Source organism: Galeopterus variegatus, unplaced genomic scaffold (assembly GCF_000696425.1).
Source record: "Galeopterus variegatus unplaced genomic scaffold, G_variegatus-3.0.2 Scaffold308, whole genome shotgun sequence".
NCBI lineage: Eukaryota > Metazoa > Chordata > Mammalia > Dermoptera > Cynocephalidae > Galeopterus > Galeopterus variegatus.
Window position 1 is genome coordinate 125,768 of NW_007726419.1, and position 19,295 is coordinate 145,062.

General features: G+C 34.8%; 1 protein-coding gene across 1 annotated transcript in view; it reads left to right on the forward strand.

Moving 5' to 3' along the window:
• The window catches only part of TINAG (tubulointerstitial nephritis antigen), a 121,525-nt gene that overhangs the window by 46,210 nt on the left and 56,020 nt on the right, over nt 1–19,295 (forward strand). The window contains exons 4-6 of the mRNA XM_008567293.1: nt 1,586–1,700; nt 12,526–12,649; nt 14,085–14,211. Of these exons, the coding sequence (XP_008565515.1) occupies nt 1,586–1,700; nt 12,526–12,649; nt 14,085–14,211 (366 nt within the window). The remainder of the gene's footprint in view (nt 1–1,585; nt 1,701–12,525; nt 12,650–14,084; nt 14,212–19,295) is intronic.

Genomic DNA, 19,295 nt, shown 5'->3' on the forward strand with positions numbered 1-19,295 from the left:
GTTTGTTTTCTGTGTTTGTTGGTTCCTTAGGTTGTAGATATTGTTTTTGTTTGTTTGTTTGTTTTCTTTTCATGATTGTCATTTTTATTATACTATTGGGTTTTGATTTTACTTGGGTTTTTATGACAATGGTAGTTATTTTTAAGGAACCAATTCCAGTACTCCCTTGAGAATTTCTTGTAAGGGTGATCATGTTGTGGTGAACTCCCGCAGTTTTTGTTTGTCTGAGAAATATACTATTTGCCCTTCATTTCGGAAGGACAGCCTTGCAGGGTAGAGTATTCTTGGCTGGCAATCTTTGTCTTTTAGTATTTTGAATATATCATCCCATTCCTTTCTAGCTTTTAGGGTTTGTGATGAAAAGTCTGATGTTAGCCTGATTGGGGCTCCCTTATAGGTGATTTGATGCTTCTCTCTTTCAGCTTTTAAGATTCTCTCTTTGTCATTGAGTTTTGCCAATTTGACTATAACATGTTTTGGAGAAGACCTTTTTGGCTTGAATACGTTTGGAGATCATTGAGCTTCCTGGATCTGAAGATCTGTGATTTTTCCTATGCCTAGAAAGTTTTCCACCCCTATTTTGTTGAATATGTTTTCAATACGTTCTCCTTTTTCCTCCCCTTCTGGAATACCCATGACTTGGATATTTGAGCGCCTAATGTTGTCTAATGTCCCTCTCAGATTTTCTTCAATATCTTTGATTCTTTTTTCTTTTTTCTTGTCTGCTTGTGTTATTTCAATCAGTCCATCTTCAAGTTCAGAGGTTCTCTCTTCAACTTCTGCTATCCTGCTGGTTAAACTCTTCATTGTGTTTTTTATTTCATTGAATAACTTCTTCAGTTCGGCAAGTTCTGCTACATTTTTTTTTTTTCAGGTCATCGATTTGCTAGAAAGTTCTATTTCTAAGAGCACAAAATATTTCTCTTGAAAAATATGTTCTTTTTATTACCTAATTTTACATAAATGAATTTTATATTATTAATAATTAATGTTATTGAACACAACACAAATTGACTCATTTTAATACAGGAAAAACAAAACATTTCAATATCTAATTAGCACTATTTTTTATTTAAAATATAACTATTTTGTCCTTGATTTTTCATGTATAATTCTTTTTACCTGACCAACTTCTTTTCAAATGTAAACTAAAAAGAAAGAAACAGACTACCCTATTTAATGTAATAGTATATTTCTGTATATTCAAACTTCTTTTAAAAATATATTTAATGGTTATTTAAAGGAAACTGCATATATTGGCTTTATTACCACTTAATCCCTTTAGCAGTATATAAAGATTTTATATTCTTAGTTTTACTCTATGTTGATAATGGCCTTAGGTTTCTCATATGAGTCATTAAAATAAATAAAATGGACCAAATTTAGGAGGGGCATCTCATGTGCTTGATTATTAGAATAATCAACAATGCATTGTTTAGATGGAGAATATCTAGACTGCAGTAATATATAGTTTTCATTTTGTGAAATTTGCTGTTGTATACTTTCAGAAATATAAATGAACATGTATTTATAAAAGTGACATCACATAACCTATATGTATTTTTTCTCTTTCATTGTAAGGCAGATGGACAGCAGAGAACTACAGCCAATTTTGGGGAATGACTTTAGAAGATGGTTTCAAATTTCGCCTGGGCACCTTGCCACCTAGCTCCATGCTTCTGAGTATGAATGAAATAACAGTAAGTGTTCTTTCGGATTTGCATATGTGCATATGTTTGTGTAGGTGTGTTCATATGTGCACTTAAAGAAATTTTGAATCACTAAAATAATTTTTGAGCTTTCAGTAATAATTTTGTCATATAAATACAAAAATCTTTTCCTAAAATGGTTGTTACATTCCTCAAAATTTTCATGTGTGCATAGAAGTTTCACTATTACCAATTAGACATAGTCTCCTTTAAAGAGTGATTGAGTATTCTTTAACATTGCTAATGATTTCACAGAAACACAGATTTTGATTATTGGTTGTTCAGTGTGCCAATGTTTTTTCTTTTTTAACAAAATACAGTTATTTTGTGAATTCATCAAAACTCTGCTTTGATGCTTTTGGAATATTCATTATCACAAAAGAATGAAATAAATGCTGGTAAATTCAGACATGAATGCTCTGATGATTAGTAAATGTTTGTCCTCAAAAATCCTCAAAATGTCCACTAAAATACGTTTGAATTTTGCCTGATAACCTAGCAAACTCCTTTGTGAAATTGCCTCAAATTACCTAACATGCCTATATTTTGTACTATTGTATTGGTTTTCCCTTTTATTTTTAAGAGGTATTATCATCTGATAATAGTTATCTTGTATAACTACCTCTCTAGTTATCACAAATCTCTAACTCACGGAACTATTTTTACCCACTGTGGGGTGTTTCCCTGACATGTATACTTTCCAGTTGAGATTTGATTGTACTCAAGGCCTGTTATTAATGCCCAGGGTAGAGCAGGGCTTCCAGGCTGCTGAAGTGTATCCTCTCTACTCCAAGATGAAGACAACAGGCCCTCGCTGCCTGGAAGCTCTCAGCATCTTAAGCAGGGCTGTTGTTTGTTGTTGGATGAGTTGTAAACCATCAGGTTTCTCATTGAATGTTTGGTGTGTTTTGCTTTCCAGAGATTTAATCACCTGAGATATTGTTCTAGTTCAAATTGCAATAGTAGGGCCTGCTAAATTATAAGTAGTATCGGAGAAGATGATAATAACTGACATTGATTGAGTAGTGATGTTAAGCTATTAAGCACTTTCATACATTATCTCATTTAATTCCTACAGCAGTTTGATGTAGTGGGTACTATTGTTATCCACATTATTTATTTATTTATTTACTTATTTATTTATTTATTTATTATGAATATTCATGGGGTACAAAGCAAATTGTCACTACATGTGCCTAAGATGTGATGGCCAGATCCATATTGGCTGCATGCCAATTACCACAAACTGTGATTATATCTGTAAATCAAGCAAATTGAGATTGAGAGAGGTTAAGTCACACTGAGGTTAAGAGGGATTCAAAGACACCACAGAATTACTTAAATTGCAGAGCCAACTAAAGATCAACTAAAAAGATCAACTCTCCCCTGCAAAGTCCCTAGAGTTCCAATAGAATCAGTTTACTGTGGCCAATTCTGATTCGAAGTAGCAAAAAGCCTTTTAATCTCTTAATCAGATCTAATTTCCTGAAATGCTCAGATTAGGTATATTTTTGGATCTTTCCTTCAATCAATAAGATGCAAATTTTTAGAGATGTGGTTCAAATTCATGGTTTTCAGTGACCTAACTGTATGATAAGCTGAAAAAGTCATTTTTTTTTTTCCTGGTTGTTTTCTTTTTCATGTTTGTCCTCACACAGCTAGGCGGGAAAAATAGTCAGCGTTGTTTAAGAAAAGATAGTCCTTTGTAAGTTTTGCCCTTTTACTTGCTTTCATTGAGGGCCACAGTAGGCCAAACACTGATTTGGGTGTCAATATACATATCCTTGGGATTATTTCTGACATTTCCTTTTTACACTTTAATTTTTTGCAGCTTGAAATGTTTTATATTCTAGAGAAAATGAGGTACTTCTTCTCCCCCTCAAATTGCCACTCACCATAGCATCAAAAAGGAAATCATTTATTGGCTCCTGGGGATTTGTTTGCATAAAAGTCATTGTGATGATATTCAAATGAAAAATCTTAACGTTAGTACTTTGGGAGAATTTAAATTACTTACTGCTATGAATTAATGTAATACAGTTGCAGTTCCTGGAATTGCCAAGTAATTCCAGGAAAGCAATAAAGAAAATTTTGCTGGATCTGTAAGAGTTCCATTATCCACTTATGATGTAAGGCAAGGAAATAACATCTCATTTCTAGGGCACAGCAGCTTGAGGACTAAGTTTCTGGGTGTTGCAGTTGTCTTAATATCTGCTCAGGTAGAAGAGAATCAGAAATATAACAAGTATTTCTAGGAAGAACCTGAGGTCAATATGAATTGAATTGAACTGGTAGCTATAGGAAGAGCTAAAATAATAAAAGGGTTAGCTTTTAGCCTGGTGATTACACAGAAAATACCCCCAAAATGTGCATGATATTAAACATGACCATGTACACTGAACATTAATTCTTTTTTATGTAGGTATGCTTCTGGCTAACTGACTTTCCCCACTTTTTCCAACTTTTTTAAAGCCATTTTTAACATATGATGGAATATATGTATGTTAGGGTAGACAGTGACAACAGTGGTAAAACTTTAGGAATGCTGAGAAACTTTACTGCACTCCCACCCCAAAATATCTCATTTTCCTTGGATGAAAGTTGGGATTCGTTAAATTATTTTCCCTGGGTAGGAAAGATGAGCCATGAGTCATCTCAGATTCTTGAAAAAGCTCTTCTCTTCCCTAGATGGTTTCTTGGCTTTTTTCCTTAGTTTAAATCACTGTTCCCATAGTGTGTCTACCGAACATGAGTTAGAGGAATATCAAAGGTGTTCACAAAGAGTTCCATGATCATATAAATGTGAAAAATCTGTTTAATCTGTAAAAATCAGGTCAACCCAAACAAATTTTTTCAGTGCGTGATTATACAATGACAAATAGAAATATGTTGATAGTGTGGGATTGAAAAAAGGTAACTTGGGTATTTTGAGGGGGGGGCTTCTGAATGGCAATCCTAAGTGAGGTCAGACAAAAGGAAACATAAACTTATTTTTTCCCCTGGGTACAAGCAGAGCAAGTGAGAAATAAAAGAAAAGAAAGAAAAAAGGCTGAGAAGCCCTACCCAGACCCAGACCATGCAGCAACTTGGTGAGAATTAGAGAAGAGTGCTCCCTGTGGGCGGATGCAGTTCTGGGGGCACAAGGCTTGACAGACAGAAGGTTCCTTTGAGAGAATTAGGAAAATAAACTATCTGGACAGAAACAGTGCTGTGCCAAAGCAAAGGGCTTGGAAAACACAGCAAAGGATGGATTGCAGCCTCCACTTGAACTTTGAGCTAGACTTCCTGGGGCAGCTCAGAACTTGCAGATCTGCAAGTGTCTCGTCTATGGACAAACAAACTTGTGAAATGACACATTATATCCTCCTTCTCAAGATTCACAGAATTCATTAGCATATTGAAGACACTGAGAACCCTAATTCTATTAATGTCATTTCTTACCCATTGTTTCCTAAATTCACAAAATTGGGGAATCTTTTTCTTTCTTTTTTTGGTTTATAATGATTATTAATATTCCCCAGGATTTAGGTTCCACAGAACACACTTTGGGAATATTGACTTAAGCTAAAATATTGAAATAAAAGTGCTGGAGGGAGCAGAAGTCTACTCTGGGGAAAATCGACCTTCCTCAGTGTGTCAGAAAGAAAACAATAGAGGTGACCAATTATTACGACTGTATGCAAAACTGTCATTGAATGAGGTCCTTTTGAACCCGCAGAAACATCACAGTTGAAGTCAAGATGAAAGACATGTTCTCCTCCCAAATGCATGGCTCCTTGCCATGCCTGTCCAGGTACCTCACACATCTGCTTGGATTACTGTGTCTGCCTCTTTTCACCTCTGGGCTTTTCCTTTTTGCCTCCCCGCACCACACTCACTGCATCCTATGGAAACCCAACAGATGAATCTACACACACTACTTTATCACGGCAGCCTGCCACTCAAACCTCCAATACCTTAATGCCTACTCACTCATTAAAGAACCACTTAAGCGATTAGCCCGTGCCAGGCACTGGACAAGCAAGATGTGAGAGATATGATCTCCATCATCAGGAAGCTCCAAACTTATTGGAACGACAAATACATTTAGAAATGGAAGAAAAATGAATTAAAAGGGCTGTTTCATCATAAAAGAAGTATATAAAAATCACCGTAGAAATACAGAGACAAATTGGGTGAAAATTGATACTTATAAATTTCCACATTATCTTTGTGTAGGAAATTTGCCAAGCCCTTTGCCAAACTCGTGGGTTCTTTGTAATATGGCCATAGCATAACTTTCTAACCTATATTCCATTACTCTGTAATTGTGTCTGATGATTGGGTGAAAATTGATACTTATAAATTTCCACATTATCTTTGTGTAGGAAATTTGCCAAGCTCTTTGCCAAACTCGTGGGTTCTTTGTAATATGGCCATAGCATAACTTTCTAACCTATATTCCATTACTCTGTAATTGTGTCTGATGTAGTCAAACTCATGTCATCCCTTTCCTCTGATCATGACATTCCTGCCCGCTCAGGTCCACCTAAGGAAATTCTTCTATGAAAACTCCTCTGGCTTCTACTAAGCCTTCTCTCTGTCTTCCTCCTAAATTTATAGACAATTATTTCAATTGTTCTGTGAATGTGAATAGAGTCTCCTTATTTAAACTATTGAAGATGTTGTGGAATCATTAGATCAGAAGATGAGTCTATTTAGTTCTGACAATAAATAATTTCATAACCTTGGGAAAAAAAGGCATTTTCTCAAACATGTGGAAAATAAATAAGTTGGTCTCATAGAAGTAGAGAGTAGAATAGTGGTTACTAGAGGCTAGGAAAAGTAGGGGAGAAGGGAATGGACACAAAATTATAGCTAGAAAGAAAGAATAAGGTCTAGTGTTCTTTAGCACTGTAGATTCTGACAATAAATAATTTCATAACCTTGGGAAAAAAAGGCATTTTCTCAAACATGTGGAAACTAAATAAGTTGGTCTCATAGAAGTAGAGAGTAGAATAGTGGTTACTAGAGGTTAGGAAAAGTAGGGGAGAAGGGAATGGACACAAAATTATAGCTAGAAAGAAAGAATAAGGTCTAGTGTTCTTTAGCACTGTAGCGAGATTACAACTAAAAACAATTTATTGTATAATTTCAGATAGCTAGAAGAGAGGATTTTGAATGCTTCCAACACAAAGCAATGTTTGAGGTGATGGATATGCTAATTACCTTAATTTGATCATTGCACATTATATATGTGTACAGAAACATCATACTATACCCCACCCCATAAATATGTATAACTATTATGTGTCAAGTAAAAATAATAATAAAAATAAATTTAAAAAAAAGGCATGCATAGTCCAGTGTGTTCATCCATGTGGTCCCATTCCATACACTGGGATGGACCTGAGCTCTGCAGCCTGTTACTTGGGTCTCAGTCTGGCTTCTACATAGTGGCCTCTGTCTCCTCCTCTGTTAAATGGTGATAGCTGTAGTATCTAGCTCAGGAGGTCATATGAGTTCCATGAAAAGCTGGATGAGAAGTGCTTCACACAGAACTTACTATATAGTGAAGCATTAAAGAAATGTTTTAATATAATATATAAAGTTGTTTGTTCTCCCTGTATCATTTTTGGGAGAATAGCAGGGTTCTGAAACAGGCCAATTCTGTAAGAACTAAAATATTCAAACCTTCATCATTTGGAGCACTTTATTTTGTAAAGGAAAGTGTAACCCTGGGCTTATTGGCCCTGATAGAGTTTACACATTTCTGGTGAACCTGAAAATTCTTCAACTATGTTCTTTTGTCAAATCAAGTCATATCAAATCAAATAAAATCAAATCAGCTCTGTAGCTGATTGTTTTTCCAGACATAATGATCAAGTGTTTTTGAATTTGGGGGATATCTCCAAGATGTTTCAGTGTGTTGTATCTTATTGTAAATATTGCAAATATTTTGAATGAAACATACTATTTTCACACAGAATTGTGGAAATTAACAGTTCATTTTTATACTTGGCTCAGTTGAAATTTTTTTTTAGTAGTTTTGTTTTTATTGTTCTTTATTCCCCAGGAAGAATAATTAGGTTACCAAAGCTATTACAGATAAGTATTACATCTAAGGTGGAACTATTTGGAAACTATTAAAAATTTTAAAAGATTGGCATAACATTTAAAACTTATACTATATTATATGGTATCAGATTGATGTAGATAAAAATGTTCTAAAAGTTTTTGAGTCAACCTCATAGTTAACTAGCACAACATCTTTTCTTAGTCAAAGGTAGATTTAGTTGGGTAACAAACAAAGAAAAACAATGTCAAAAATTTTCTATGATTTGTTGAAAGTTAAAGCAAAATAATATTTTATGTATCATTAATAATTTTTAAAGTTACTGATTTTTGAGGTGAGAAATAAATTCATTTAATTATCTGGATATTTTATCATTGTCTAAATAACACATAGCAGTTGATTGACTGGATTTATTTCATTAGTCATGAGTTGCAAAAGGAGGAACTTGTTTTTTCCTTTCCAAAATATATTCCAATCATAGCAAGAACTGAGGCATGAGAAATACCTTTGGAGAAATTAAAAGTGAATATTTCCAGGTTTAGTTTTTACCACTGATAAGTTATGGAAATTTTTCATTTGTTTAGGAATAACCCTGTCTGAATGAACATATTCTACTTGATTTTAATAACATATGCCACCAGTGTAAACAGAAGCCTCTGTAGAAACTGAAACATTGAATATAAAAGTGAAAAACACAGTTATATAGTTATATACTTTATAGAATATTGAGCAAAAATGACCATTTTTTCCCCCATAAAATTTATGTTAAGCTCCCACATACATGAATATAAAGCCTCCAAATACTGTAAGTGCTGCTGGTGCTGCAGAAGAGAGGCATGGCCAGATGTCATGGTGGAGTCCAGTTTAAGTATATATTTCCCTTAGCTCATGTCACAATCTTCTGATCCATGTACAGAAAAAGCCAAGGATGGAATAGGATGCTAGCTGTTCTGACTATAACTGAATGAAGAATTTTAAAATTCAAAGAGCATCGGAACATTTACTTATGTCTCCTCAAGTCTCTTTCTTTCTTACCTCTTTCTCAGAATGGACCCCCAGACCTTTCAGTAAACTTTAGAAAATATACACCTGGCCTCACTCCTTATTCACCTACACTTATGGCGGAATGAAAGTCTTATCTCTCAAATCATTTTTGGGGCTTTCAATTTTATTTTTCTGTACAAGTCATAGTCTGATGCTTATCACTGTGATGTAATTGAACATGACTTGAACACAGTGGGACTGAATTGATCACCACAGGACAAATCTTCAAAAAGAAATGTGAAAATTAATTTTTTTCTTCTATACGAACAAATATTTTGGGCTGTTAAAAAGCAGATTCTGGAAGTGACTTGTGTGTTGATGTAACAGGCACCTACTCTCTGGCTTCCCCACATCTGGGTCTGTCTTGTCCATACTGTGGTTCTTCCCAAAGTATGTTCCATGAAACACTAGTCCTTTGATCTGCTTGACCATAAAAATAATAGAAAATAAAATAAAATAAAATATTTTTTATTGGGCCAAATCGTAAACATTTAAAATCATGAACATTATTTCCACTTTTTAGAGTCTCACATATATTAATAGTTTATAAAAAATATTGCAGTGAAGACAAAAATCTATTTAATTTTCAATACCAGTGTTTCTTAGAACTATTCGATTAACAAACTCCTTCTTTTGTAATTAACCTTTTAAAATTCCTCAGAACGAGATTCAAAGGAACTCATTTTAGAAAATATCATAGTTCATCCATAATGCAGACGTACATTTTCTTCACTTTTTAACACCTCTTCAATGGGGATGTTTTCTTACATTTAATGATGTTTTGGGTTCAATGAAATATAGCATTGACCTAGCAAGTTTAATGACAATTATGTGTACTGTATAGTTATTATTAGGCTCACCTGAGTGACAAAAATCCAAAATGACAGTGGCTTAAGTAAGATAGAAATTGATCTCTCACTAGCAAATCTGGAGGCGGGTGGCCTTGGTGCTGGAATTGCACTCTATGGGGCTGGATAGCCACAGTACATTCTCGTTGTTGCTCCATTGCCCAGGCTTTTAATCCAAGGTCATATAATGGTTTGAGAAGACTACTATATGTTCATCTATAAAGAACAAACTTCTGCCAGCAGGAAAAGATAAAAGGCCGAGGAAAAGGAGTAAGAGTCAAGTTCCAGCTGTCTCTTAAGGAAAGTTCTCAGAAGCTGCCAAATGACACCTTTTCTTACATCCCATAGGCCAGAACTTAATAATAGCAGCTGAGGGGGATGGAAATTGTCACTTTTCTGATTCTGCATGTGCTGAGATAAAATTCTATTTCTGTGAAGAAAGGAGAGGAATGGGGAAGAACTGGCACTACTTGCCATAGTGTGATCATTGAATATTGATATTCACAATTAAGTAGATCATTAAAAAATTACAATTAGAAATTAGAGAAATATCACAGATTAAATCTTAAAAAGTTAAGGCATGAAGGCAATATTGTTGAAGATGAAAAATTCATTTAGCCATTAGCAACCAGAAAATTAGCCTTTTTCTCCCCAATATCAAATAGATCAGAAGAAATTTCTCAGTATTCATGGCCACTGACCTTAGATTGTGAAGATCAGAACATATTTATATTCTCTGTTGCTTTATTTGATTCTTAGGTCACTCTGATTATCCAAATTTAAGTGATGGGAAAGTGCAACTAGAGACAGGGGATGATTCACATAGTGGATATTGGGTAGATATAGACTCAATAGCTAGAGTGGTAGGAATTTGTTCTGAGGTTCTTGAGAACATCAATAGTGAACATCTCAGGAATTTGTTCTGGGGTTCTTGTTTGGCTCTAGCTGCTCTGTGATTATATTTCCATTATTCCTTCAAAGATTTTAATTCAATTAAATGCAGAAGTTGTAAAAAATTTTCCACTGTTTATCATTGCATTTAATTCTCATATTTGTCTAAAATATCTTTAATTTCTAGTTTCTAAATGGAAAGACTGCAGCAGGGAGACTGTTCAAATTTAACCTCACATTTGGCTAAAAATGATTTGGAAATATTAGATTACAATTGAAATTTTTTCAACATTACAATTAAAAAAATCAAAAATGCCCATGCGGAATAGTATAAATCTTTCTTATGTATAAGTTTCTATCTTATTTAAGCCACTGTCATTTGGAATTTGTCACTCTCAGCTGATCCTCTTGACTTTTTTGCTTTATTAAGCTATCCTTTGGCAATAAATAAATAAATAAAAATAAGTGTATCATTCATTAAAGCCAAACTTCTACTATCAATTCCTAAAAGCTGTTATTCTGTGATGCTTACTGTTACTTATAAGCTCTATAAAGCACACTTACTTTACAAGGGAATACAGTAATTTGGAATAATAGGATATGGAATTTTCAATGTGTTTATTATATCAGATTATATGATATCCTGAAGCAGATAAATTTGCAAGGTAGTATGTGCCTGCTGGGCCTCTATCCACAGGGGCTCATTTTCAGGAAAAGCAATATTAAATGGTAATAACTTGAAAAATCCAATAAATGAGCTTCATGAATTGATCTGGCTTAGTAAGTTGATAAATATGTTTTCAATAAAAATGTCATTTTGTTTGTTGTTTCTCTATTGCTTTATCTTATTGAGAAGGATTAGCCATTCATATTTTTCACTTTTAAAAAATAAGTCATAAAAGTAAAAAACGCATGCTGGTAATATAATTTAATTTAATGTGCCTACAAGGGAAAACATTTTTAAGAGATGAAATCTACCTGATAAATATGTATCTCATTATTATTATCAAATATTTATTGAGTATCTCTGATGAGCCAAGTACTCTGGTAGACTTTCAAATGTGGAGGTCAAACTCTAAATAGCTCAAACCTGCTAAAATGTATTTGAAGTGACAGTTGTATCTTTATTGCTTTGACAGAGAAGGAAATATTCTAGCTGTGTTATTAAATGGGGATTTTAAAGTGATAAATTACAATAACAATTGACACTCCACTTATATTTTTTGGAAACTTGAGGCAAGAATATTATAAGTGCTTTAAAACATACTGATAGGTCAATAATAATAATACACTTGGAAGATATGAGTTAATGTATAAGATGGAAACTTGAGGCAAGAATATTATAAGTGCTTTAAAACATACTGATAGGTCAATAATAATACACTTGGAAGATATGAGTTAATGTATAAGATATGTGCATATCTGTTCCAGTTAGAAAGACAGCTTTGGAGAGTAAGTCTATATCTCTGAAACTATTTACTTAGAGCAATAAATTTATTCTTCTCCAACCCTGAAGCTCTGCAATGTGGGCCATCTAATGTCTCAGAACTCCAAATCACCTGGCTTTCTATGATACCACCCTTCAAGTTACCATGCATGCATTCTACAGAGATCTTAACGTTTTTGGCATCTTTCTTCCATCATCCAAATAGCAATGTTTTTAATAATGAAACTCAAGATTTAATAATTTTCTTATGAGGTGATGCTAGTTCTTTAAATCAAATCTAAACAAAAAAAAAAAAAGCATTCTATGTATTGTTCTTATTTTGTATTATGTTTTGATTCCCCACACTGAATTGACATTTTTAAACATAGAGTGAAATAGAAATGTTACATAACTATACTTCATTTAGTAACTTAAATGTGCAAAATAATTAAAAAATAATCATAAACTTTATAAAAGGACATGACATTTTTATGATGGCTATTGAAACACATTTGAGAAAATCTGACACAGGTGCCTCTCTTCCCTCTTTAGGCTTCTTTACCTGCAACAACTGATCTTCCAGAGTTTTTCGTTGCTTCTTATAAGTGGCCTGAATGGACTCATGGTCCATTGGATCAAAAAAATTGTGCTGCATCCTGGGCATTTTCTACTGCAAGTAATAAAGTTATTTAAATTATTTCCTTATAAACTCCTCCTGAGACTCTAGAGTCTGAAAATGTAATTAAAATGTTTTTTAAATTGTAGTTTTTAAATATTAATATATGGTAAATTAAAATAAAGTCTTATTCTGACCAGGTAAAACAACCTGAAGGTCACATAAAAATTTAAAAATTTATTTTTAGTATAAAAATTATTTTTAGGACCTAATTTTAAACAGAGAGTGAAGCAAAAGAGCAACAAAATAAAGTTGCCAAGTTCTTTCGTCTTTTGAGAGTTAAGGCCAGATAATAAAAAGAGTGTTAAGGTTCCTCATCTGTATTATTATCTGTAATCCTAATACACACATAGGCACACACACATAATCCTTATATTCTTTTCTCTTTATAAGGTTTGCAAAAATATACTAAGTTATTCAACTAATTTGATGGAAAGTATGACTTTAGAACTAAATAATGCATCAAATGGGTTTTATCTTATTTTAAATAAATATAAGTAAATATCTAGGTTCTGACTCTGAAGTTATATAACTGTTCTTTTAATAACAGTAGCATCCAAACTAATGCCACTTTTATTCCAGAAGTGTAAGGAATATCTTTAAAAAAAAATTGTTTTATCTTAACTTCTCAACATACATTGTACATTTTCATGTCCCTTTACCTGTCCCTCTTTACCCTCCCTCCCTACTATGTCATATCTGTTCACTTGTCTTAACAAGTTCAAGGAATTGTTGTGATTGTTGTGTCCTCTTTCTTCCCCCACCCTTTATTTGTATATTTATATCTTTATTTATTTTTAGCTCCCACAAATAAGTGAGAACCTGTGGTATTTCTCTTTCTGTGCCTGACATCTTTTCCAATCTGGATGCTTTGTATTTCCTTCTCTTCTCTGATTGCTCTGGCTAGTACTTCCAACACTATGTTGAATAGGAGTGGTGAGAGTGGGCATCCTTGTCTAATTCCTGTACTGAGGGAAAAGCTTTCATGTCAGCTTTTCCCCATTCAGGATAATATTGGCAGTGGGCTTATCATAAATGGCTTTAATTGTGTTGTCCATGACTACGTGCAAACACTGTTCTGGGTGCAGGAGATATAAATATAGCTAATATGGCTCTTGCCCTTAAGGAGTTCCACTTGACACATTTCTGAATGAAAAGTTCAGAAGTTTATAGAACATGAAAGGAACAAAGAAATAGAAAAGTCTTTGAAATCAATAGACAATGGAGCAATACCAAAATAGGACAAAACTTATGACTGAAATTATGACACTGTTGAACTGGCTTAAATATATAGATATGTTAGTGACATTCGGCCTTACTTTTAAATAATATACAGTTTTGAAGATTGGTTTAGGGTTCAAACAAAAAGAACTATGTAAATTATTAGAAATACCATATACCATTTGAATATTAATCAATATTCTATTTGAAACAGGTGTGGCAGCTGACCGAATAGCGATTCAGTCCAATGGTCGATACACAGCCAATCTATCCCCTCAGAATTTGATCTCTTGCTGTGCCAAGAACCGTCATGGATGCAACAGTGGAAGCATCGATAGGGCGTAATAACTTCGTATAGCATACATTATACGAAGTTATACGAGGAGAATGGCCTCTGTTTCAATCTTTTGGAACAGTTTGTAGAGAATTGGTATCAATTCCTCTTTAAAGTTTGGTAGGACTCTGCGGTGAACCCATCCGGTCCTGGGCTTTTCATTGTTGGGAGCCTTCTGATAACAGTTTCAATCTCTTTTATTGTTATTGGTCTGTTCAGATTTTCTATATCTTCTTGGCTCAGTTTTGATATTTTGTATGTGTCCATTTCCTCCAGATTTTCAAATTTGTTTGCATATAGTTTATAGTAGTCTCTAATGATTCCTTGTATTTCAGAGGTATCAATTGTAATATCACTTTTTCACTTCTAATTTTTGTTATTTGGGTCTTCTTTTCTCAGCTGGCCTTGCTAAAGTTATGCCAATTTTATTTATCTCTTCAAAAAACCAACTTTTTGTTTCATTGATCTTTTGTATCATTTTTTGGGTTTCTATTTTGTTTAGTTCTGTCTAATCTTCATTATTTCTTTCCATCTACTAACTTTGGGTTTGAGTTGTTCTTGTTTTTCTAGTTCCTTAAGGTGAAGCTTTGGTTGTTTATTTGCCATCTTTCCATTCTTCTGAAGTAAGCATTTAATGAGATAAATTTTTCCCTTAGTACTGATTTTGCAGTATTCCACAGGATTTGGTATGATGTGTCATTATTTTCATTAGTTTCAAGAAATTTTTTGATTTCCTGCTCAATTTCTTCTTGGATCCATATGTCATTAAGTAGAATGTTGTTTAACTTCCATGTGTTTGTATAGTTTCCAGAGTTTTGTTTGTTATTGATTTCTTTTTCTTTTCTTTTCTTTTTTTTTTTTTTTTGTGACTGGTAAGGGGATCACAACCCATGGCGTTGTGTTGCCCGCACCGCGCTCAGCCAGTGAGCGGACCTGCCATCCCTATATAGGATCCGAACCTGCGGCCGGAGCACTGCCACACTCCCAGTGCCACACTATCCCGAGTGAGCCACTGGGTCTGCCCTTGTTATTGATTTCTAATTTTAATGCATTGTGATCTGAAAAAAATACATGGGATAATTCCAATTTTTTTGAATTTGTGACCTAACATGTGGTCCATATTGGAGAATGTTCCATGTGCTGATGAGAAAAATGAATATTCTGAGGTTGTTGGATGGAATGTTCTGTAGATATCTGCTAAGTCCAGTTGGTCTAAAGCATGGTTTAGATCTTGCATTTGTCTATTGATTTTTTGCTTAGATGATATGTCCAATGTTTAGAGAGGGTTGTTCAGGTCCCCTGCTATTACGGTGTTAGTGTCTACCTCATTCTTTAGATCTAATAGTGTTTGCTTTATAAATCTGGCTGCTCTGATGTTGGGTGCATATGTATTTATGATTGTTATGTCTTCTTGATGGATAGTTCCTTTTATCATTATATAGTGGCTTTCTTTATCTCTTTTTACGGTTTTTGGTTTAAAGTCTATTTTATCTGACATAAGAGTAGCTACTCGAGCTCATTTTTCATTTCTATTTGCATGGTATGTCTTTTTCCATCCTTTCACTCTTGGTCTATGTGTATCCTTACAGGTGAGGGGAGTCTCTTGAAGGCAGCATATTGTTGGGTCCATCTTTTTAATCCAATTAGTCACTCCGTGTCTTTTGACTGGGGAATTTAATCATTTTATATTTAGAGTTAGTATTGAAAGGTGTTGATTTACTCCTAGCATTTTGTTGATTTTTGTTTAGATGTCTTAAGTATCTTTTGTTCCTTTCTTTCAGATTTTCTGTTTGTCTTCTGTGTTTGTTGGATTCTTGGGGTGGTAGATAAACTATTTTTTCTCTTATTGTTAGCGTTTTTGTTTTACTGGTAGGTTTTGTTCTTCCTTGAGTATTCATGGCAGTGATGGTCATTTTTCAGGTATCAAACCCAGTACTCCCTTGAAAATTTCTTGTAAGGCTGGTTGTGTGGTAGTGAGCTCCTGCAGTTTTTGTTTCTCTCAGAAATATTCTATTTGTCCTTCATTTCAGAAAGATAGCCTTGCTGGGTGAAATACTCTTGGCTGACAATTTTTGTCCTTTAGTTTTTTGAATATATCATCCCATTCTTTTCTGGCTTTTAGGGTTTCTGATGAAAAGCCTGATGTTATTCTGATTGGGGCTCCCTTGAGGGGACTTGCTGCTTCTCTCTTGCATCTTTTAAGATTCTCTCTTTGTCTTTGAGTTTTGCCAGTTTGACTATAACTTGTCTTGGACAGGACCTTTTTGGGTTGAATATATTTGGGGATCTTTGGGCCTTCTGAATCTGAAGATCTGTGACTTTCTTTACATCGAGGAAGTTTTCTGCTAATATTTCTTTGAATATGTTTTCAATGCCATTTACTTTTTCCTCCCCTTCCTGAATACCCATGATTTGGATATTTGAGCGCTTAAGCCTGTCTGTTCTCTCTCTCTTAGATTTTCTTCAATTTTTAAATTCTCTTTTCTTTTCTGCCTGTGTTACTTCAACCAGCCTGTCTTCAAGGTCAGAAATTCTCTCTTCTTCTTATTCTAGCCTGCTAGTTAGACTCTCTGTTGTGTTTTTTATTTCATTGAATGAATCCTCCAGCTGCACAAGCTCTGCTACATTCTTTTTCAGGGCATTGATTTCTTTGTACATTTCTTCTTTCAGGTCCTGTATATTTTTTCTCATTTTCTTGTGTTGTCTAACTGAGTTTTCTTGTATCACATTTAGTTTCCTTAGAATTGTTGCTTGAAGTTCCTTGTCAGTCATTTTTTTTTTTTTTTGGTCTTTTTTCATGTCCGGCAATGGATTGCAACCCTCAGTGTTGCGCCCGCACCTCGCTCAGCCAGTGAGTGGGAACCGGTCTGTATGTGGGATCCGAACCCTCGGCGGGAGCGCCACCGCGCTCCCAGGTGGCGCACTGTAGCAGTCCGCCACTGGGCCAGCCCCTTGTCTGTCCTTTTAAGGGTGTCCTGTCATATAGGATCTAGAGCTTGAGAGTTATTCTTTTCCTTTGGTGGTGATGTACTTTCTTGATTTTTTCATATTTCTGGTATCTTTCCTTTGGTGTTTAGTCATTGTGGCAGGGGGTATCATGGTCCACTTGTTCCACCCTGATGTTGTCCCAGCAGCTCTCGGGGGGTCCCATGGCATGTGCCTGTTCTGGCATGGCTGACTCAAGGCATGTAGGCCTGGTGGCTCCTGGGCCTCCCTGGGCTGCAGGGATGGGCCTGGGCTGGGGGTCCCATGGTGTCTGCCTGTTCTGCTGCACCTGACTCAGGACATGTTGGCCCAGCAGCTCTCGGGCCTCTATAAGCAGTGGTGACTGACCTGTGCTGGGGGTCCCTTGGCACACAGCTCCTGCCTGTTCTGGCATGGCTCTTGGGCCTCCTATTGTTGCTTTTTAATAGTTGCAAATTGGTTGATTTGTGGGAGAGAGTGATGCTAGGAACTGTCTGCTCCACCATCTTGACCAGAAGCCTAGGGATATCTCTTTAATAGCTGTTTTCATATAAGTTTACTATTCCAATAAATGAATCACTCAGGTTAACCCCAAGATTTGGTATCCAAAATTTCCCTTAGAGGAGTGTTGTTTGTATTTCAGCAATTAAAGAAAATCTAACATGATGGATATGCTAACTATTCTGATATCTATGCCAAATATCTTCATAAAATTACAGTCTAGAATTTATAGGTAATTTCAAAAGAGTGCTCAAAAACAGTTTAAAGCACTGAAGCATTGCAAAATAAATACACAGGCTCTTAGAAAAGCCAGCTGTGAAGCATGACATACTCTTGGACAAATATCTTTGTCTATCACTGTTTCATAGTGTTAGCCAGGTCATTCCAGAAATGCTTTTGGTAGAACCATAACATTGGCCAAACTTACCTGTGAAGTGGTAACATCTGTCAATTCTACACTATTGCCCAAGCCCCCAGTATAAATGCTTTCTGGGTTTCTGATGTTTGTCCTTGCTGTGTTAGAGGTCTGCATGTAGACCTTTCTGAGCTCTGGCTTAGATGGGTGAGGGCAGTTTAATCAAATAAATCATTTGTCATTTTATGTTCATGTAGTTAATGTGTTACATCTCCTAGGTGATATATAAGAATTTTACCGTAAGTGTAAGTTAGACAAGTATTTCTGAAGATGTCTAAGGAAAGACATTAGTGGTAAAATACTGACAGCAACTTACTAGGCTGACTTGGAGGGTATATTTTGGTATCCCCAGGTCATAGCCCCACAGATAACCTCAGCACAAAGCTAAGTCCCAAATGCTACTTGTCAGAAGCTAAAGAGGTGAAGGTGTTCGAAATGGTGGAAGTGATATGTGCCAAATGTAAATTTGGAGACAGAATAAAATAAGCAGAAAAAATAATAGTGTGCCTCAGAGGTAATACCTAATAAAAGTTTTCAAGAAAGAATGGAAAACAATTCGCTGGACTGCATCACTCTTAAATCTCCTGATCTTTTCTAAATATTTCAAGAGAATTTGGATTAAACCTTCACTGGAGTTCAGAAATCTGTATAAGAGCAACATACTGCATCACGTTACGATTTAATCATATCCTTTTGTTGAAATCTACAGACTCGTGGGTATGGATGAGATCTTAGAGATCACTGTTTTCAAGCCTCTGATTTTATAAAGGAGGAAAAAATAGGTGAATTAGTTACCTAAAACTAAAAGAAGTATCAGAAATAATCCTAGAAGCCAGACTCCCAACTTCTTGGTTACTGTTTTCTCCATACTGTAAAACATTTTTCTGGACAGAAGAACAATTTTACTAACATTTAAAAAATCTGTAGTTGATTCTGAACTAGTGTAATGAATGTCAAAGCATCAAAGAATTTTTGTTTTCTTTTATGAAATAAGAAATTATTTTCTTGAGAATATCAGAGATGGTATCACTATGCCATTTGTTCCTATGAAATATATTCTAGCAAAATAGTAGATGGGGATTGAGAAGGGAGTAGGAGGTTATAGATTCAGCACACACTGAGCATCTAAAATATACCAGCAATTACATTACAGCATTATACATATGCTGTAGTTGCATAAAACAGTGTATACACATAAACACACACACACA